The 5,795-nt window shown below is 40.5% G+C and overlaps 1 protein-coding gene across 1 annotated transcript; it reads right to left on the bottom strand.

Annotated features, from left to right (window-relative positions):
* Positions 1-3,239: 3,239 nt before the first annotated feature.
* LOC131248621 (protein CANDIDATE G-PROTEIN COUPLED RECEPTOR 7) lies at positions 3,240-5,026 on the bottom strand. Its single transcript, XM_058248988.1, has one exon. It carries the CDS (start codon positions 4,918-4,920, stop codon positions 3,586-3,588), a length of 1,335 nt encoding a protein of 444 aa, XP_058104971.1. The 5' UTR covers positions 4,921-5,026; the 3' UTR covers positions 3,240-3,585.
* Positions 5,027-5,795: the final 769 nt, after the last annotated feature.

Genomic DNA, 5,795 nt, shown 5'->3' with positions numbered 1-5,795 from the left:
ACTAAGGATGAGCAAGATATCAACAAAACAAGAAAGATCCAATCACAGTCGTACATTTTGCACACTATCAGCACCTTGGATTGATGGGGCAACAATATCACCATTATTTCCAGAAACACATGATATAACTCCCACTACAAATATACGGCTTAGATCATCCATTAGATGTATAATTTGGGACATCCAAGAATGGATGGTCATTGATCAATTGCATGATGTAGTACTTGATAACTGGCCCTTGTATGATCTACCATTGCACTGTTCTTGGACCAACTTGTACCAAATCACTCTTAACTAGCACAGTTCTTGGTCTCCATTGCACATGACCAAATGTTAACAACTAATTAAATAATAAATGGATGACCTGTGTCCAATTCAAAGAATGATCTAAGTATAGAACTACCATTGATCAATCTAAACTTCCAACATGTTCCAAACATTCAATCTAGACGGTGGAATATTTAATCAAGAACCTTGGATGAGCCCAATCTTCGATCAACCAGCAATGGACCACTGTAGTTTCCCTGTTGGATTTTACATCCAACACTTGAGAATAGTAATGCCAGAACTAATCTAGAACATATGTCAGGGTCTTCAAAGGCCATCTCGCAATGCCCCCAAATTTATGTAGATTTCTATTTTCAAGCAACCAACCTGGAATACAAAACTGACTCAAGATATTAGCGAAGATCAGTAAGTGCATGATGTAACCAGGCTCCAATGCTCCAGCCTCACATGTGCATCAAAGTGGGCCTCACATGATCCCCACGTGTGGGAGTTAAGCAAGACATCCTCTGATCTCTGAAGAATGCCCCTAAGCAATAATGAAATAGGGAATTTTCTTCATGGTTTGATGTTAGTTTTATTTCCCATTTAGTCTTTAGTTGGTTGCCCACACCACCTTTCTTTTTAGAGTCTTGTTTTTTTTTTTTTTTGCTTAACGACCCCTTCTTTTTAGAGTCTTACTTACATGCATGATTATTTCATTTTTAGATTTGGATGTCATTCTCTATAGATTTAGGATATGCTTTTAGGCCTAAAAATAAAGGCCACGTTTGTGAGAGCTCATTGAAATTTTCTTGTATTTAGGTCTATAAAAGGTACTTCTAGTCCATACATCAGTTGAAAGTTGTGAATAAAAATATGTTTTCTTTGTTTAAAATCTTGCAATTAGGTTAGTTTTCTGCTTGGTTCAATGCCACCATAACAGTAGAGTGATTATACCAGTCTATCTTTATTTCTTGGTGGTTTTACCAGAAAATCAGATTCAAATCTGATCAAATACATTCAGATTCAGACTAGCATACAAAGATCAAGAATTGCAAGTTGCAACACACATATCAGCCAAGTCACACATGTATCAACTGATTCATGCACAACTTGGCTGAGTAACATGTGTAAATCAAAATCGAAGGATACAAAGGAATCAAAAGCAAACAATAACATTTTGGACTGAAACCAAGTTTCAAGGGAATGGTGAACATTGTACTTGGAAGAGCCCGTAAGGGGAACTTGGGGAAGTTGACGATGTTAAAAATAACCATGTTACTTCTTGAAGCTAAGGGGAAGTTGACAATGTTAAAAATACCCAAGGAGAGTGAACAGAAGTACCAGCAACACTCTAGCCTCTACTATCAGGTAGAGCACAAGCTTCGTATGGTACTTGGTACTACAAGCAATTGAAATAGGCGTTATGACTTTTATATGAGTCCCATGTAAGGCTTTGTTTCAATGGACAGTTGAATTGAATTGCAATAACTGGTTTCATAAAGTGGAAATGACCAAATATAGCAGTCACTTTTTAAGTTTTGACATTGAGAGTTCAAATTGCAATAACACTACTTTAAATTTAGGGGTTTGAAAGTTGAAAAGGAATGCAACAGCAATTTGAGGGCAGCCTCCTCATGTACAAATGCTAAGGTTATAAAAATTTAGCCATTTTCTCTACATTGAAACAATCATTACAATTCAATTAAAAAAACATGTCCAAACACAGCCTAAAGTAAATTCTTACCCCAAAATTTACCAAGTGGGTATAAAATAGGTATGATGTGTGACCTAGGTATGTCTGCAGTTAGAAAAACTCAATTTTAAATTATTATTTTTTTGAGAGATAACTCAATTTTAAATTCTGCATTTAAAAGTAAAAAAAAAAAAAAAAAAAAAAAAAAAAAAAAAAAAAAAAAAAAACTCATAATTGCTTTGACATTTAAAACTCTGAATATTTCAGAAGATCAGCACAAGACCATTTTTGGACAAGCCAAATTGAACGTTTTCTTCCATAGAACTTGTTTTATTCAGACGGTTAAAACCATTTTTTGGACAAACCAAACTAAGCCTCTTTTTTTTTCAATAGAATTGTTGTATTCAGAATGACTATTGTTGGCTAAAAGTTTAGAGCCATTTTTTGGACAAACCAAATTGAGCCGTTTTTTCGGTAGATCTAGCTTTAATTCAAAATGACTATTGTTGGTTAAAACCATTTTTTAGACAAACTAAATTGAGCCATTTTTTCAATAGAACCTGTTCTACTCAAAATGACTATTGTTGAGGTAAGATACTTTTGCGGAAAGGGGATTGATTTTTGTACTAATTACTTAGAAATGGAGTGGAGAGAAAGAAAGAATGATATTAACTCTTTGTTTAACTACCTATCAGCATCATTACTTACTATAAGAATTTCTGGTCATTTTAATCGAATTTTGAATTTTCTATTTGATATTATTCATATATAGTATTGCTGCATACGTATGTGCATATAGAATCCTTTTTTTTTCAACTTATTTTTTAGCCGAAACTGTATTAAGCCAAACTTCTCATTCTCTGATATTTTTTGTTACTTTTTTTTTTTTTTTGGTATTTTAGTTTTCTTCGACCAAATTTTTGACATTTTTTTCTGGATTGAAACTGAATTAAAAACAAACATATCGCATGCCATTTTTTTTCATGGTATGGCATTTTGCTAAATAAGGGTAGCCCAAGTCAAATATCAGAACCATGACCAGCAACAAAAGCATCAACAGAAGTTACTTCATACATTGAAAACTATTGACACCAATAACCAATCAATGTATTAGGTCAACATTCACCACTCACACCTACCTCCTGTGCACAGAACATTTAAAGTTCCTCAGAGAAACCCAGCCTGCAGGACTGATCGCCAATACAAGGGAATTTCATGTGAACAAACTAAATAATTATAGCATTGACAGATGAAACATTCAACCAGTAACTGAATATAAGGCAAAGGGCCTGGGGCTAGTAAAATTCCACTAAGTATCAATAGCACTAACAAATATCCCAAGTCTACATATATAAATTGCTTCGAATACAATACAAGTGCGTTTTTTAAAGGGGAAAAAAGGCAGAACAGAGAGAAGAAATCAAAACAGATACTCCATGCAGACAAGAGCTTCATTCCTCCTAAAATATCGAATCAGAAAAACCAAATTCCTACCTCAACCACCCCAATTTTAGGACCCATGAGCAATCGCCCTTCCTTGCCACTTTCTCGTATTTATTACCACCAATGGAAGAATCAAACCCTTGAACTGCATAGCAATTAGGAAAAAAACTGCACAGCAATCACAATTCGAACTCGTCTTCGAGCTTCAGAGCCTCAGCAGCCGCCTCCTCCTCATCATCATCAATCACAAAATATGGGTTGTGGACCTCTGGCCGGAACTTATACCCAGTGAAGACATAGAATGCAAGCGTGGCGAGCTCACCCGCAACAAGGCTGGTCCACATGAACCGGTACGACGTGATTGTCTGGAGTGCGTAAACAACAACCCGCGTGAAGTAGATGTAGCAAATCACGACGATGTAGTACTGCCGGAACAGGGTCAGCTTCATGAGATTCACCGCAGCCTTCCCATCAGTGCGGGCAGCCTCTCGGAGGTTCTTGATCGACCACACAATTGGGAACAGGACGGCGCAGCAGCAGATGACATCAACAAGAAGGAAGACCTGCTTCCACGTGATCCAGTCCTGGGCGTACGGCCCGCTCTCGTCAATTGCGACCTGGGCAATGTTGGCAATGACCTGAAGCGGGATCACGATCATCAGCACCTTCTTCTCCTTGTCCTGGAGGTAGGGCTTCAAGAAAGACCAGCCAGTCCCGATCAGGACGATGAGTGTGAAGAGCGAGATCCCCTTCAAGAAGCTGAAGATGTAGAAGAGAACATCCCACCCGTGAGCGGACCCGGTGCGCTTGATGTATGACTTGTCCTCAGCCTCGCAGACGAGGTTGAGGGCTTTGAGGATGAGGACGGCAAGCATAAAGAAATGGATTCGGAAGACGGTGAGGCGCTTCTTGTAAAGGACAAAGACCCATAGGGCAGCGAGGGAGGAGTAAACAACGAAGAAGAGGAAGTAGACCTTGGGGAGGATGGTGGACCCCGCAGAGAGGTAATCGCGGCGGCCCGACTGGGGGTCGAGATTGTACATGGCAGATTGGATGTCCATGGAGACCTGGAGCTGGCCGATGCAGTTGGCGAAAACGAGGGTGAATTGGCCAGGCTCATGCTCTTCATGGAAGGTGGAGAAGGAGGATGTCTCGGTGTTGGCAGTGTTGGGATCGAGCTGGTCGAAGATATATACCTTCCTGATGACCTTGGATTGGAGGGCGCAGGTTATGTCTCCGCTCTGGATCTCCTGAAGGACGTGCAGCCATGAATCCCGGGTGGAAAGGAAGAAGCCAAGCTGTGAAAGGTCCGGATTCGGGTTGGAGAAGGAGATGCGGGAGACGTTGAGCTCCAGGCGGCCCGTATTGGTGAATCCAAACTCATCAAAGGGGATGATGGATCGGCCATCAGATCGGATCTCGGAGAAGCGGATCTCAGCTCTGGAGAGGGAGATGGAGAGGAGGAAGACGAGGAGGACAACAAGGAAATGGATCCGAGGCGAAGAGATCGCCATGGCGATTGCAGATCTTTCTCTCTCGATCTCGAGATCTGCACAGCGAGGCTTTGGAGACTGAGAGGACGGGTTTTTGGAGTGGATTTTTTAGAGAAACCGATCTGGGTTTTCGTCGGTTTGGTGAGAGGCTGTGACAAGAATGCCTTGTTCTTGGAGATGAATTACGGTTTAGCCACTGGCTTCTACGACGTATATACGGTATAAGAGACAGGATTTCGTTGCTCTGTCGCGCGAATCAGGAGCCTGCGTGTGTTGCCGGCAGTGGGGGCCACATGCTGTGTGTTCCGATGATCGGAACCGTCCGAAATCTACTATACGGGCCACCTCATGAAATTTTTAGGTTTAAAGTCATGAACATTACGATCTGGAGATGAATTTGAAACAATGAAAAAGAAAATTGTCAAGGTCCAAAGTCAAAGGAGCACAGTGGTTTGATCATAGAATAATGGCCTGTTACGGTGGTAACCGGAAAAGGGATGGCTGAAATCATCGGGCAATCTCAGCGTGGGACGCGGATTGCTTACTTAGCTGACGACAGCAAGGTGGTTAATGGACAGTGCTTTTGGGCCTCTCCATGATATATGTGTTTCATCTGCACTGTCCATCTATTTTTCCTTATCACTTCAGGTATGATCGCAAAAATGAGATAGTTCCAAATCTCGAGTGGGCCACATCACAAGAAAACATTGGCGATTGTACGCCCACCATTAAAAAAAATCCCTGTGCCACTTTTACCTTTGGCTTACATTTCTCTTAGGGGTCGCTTGGATGCCTCTAATTTACTTAATTGCAAATATATTAGAAAACAGTTTCAGGCATGTTTGGTCTACATGCTATTCCATTTAGATTTTAAGCGGTAATTTATTGACGGGTAA

Source organism: Magnolia sinica, chromosome 6 (assembly GCF_029962835.1).
Source record: "Magnolia sinica isolate HGM2019 chromosome 6, MsV1, whole genome shotgun sequence".
Classification (NCBI taxonomy): domain Eukaryota; kingdom Viridiplantae; phylum Streptophyta; class Magnoliopsida; order Magnoliales; family Magnoliaceae; genus Magnolia; species Magnolia sinica.
Note: the sequence above shows the minus strand (reverse complement) of the source record. Positions and strands in the feature narration are given on the sequence as shown.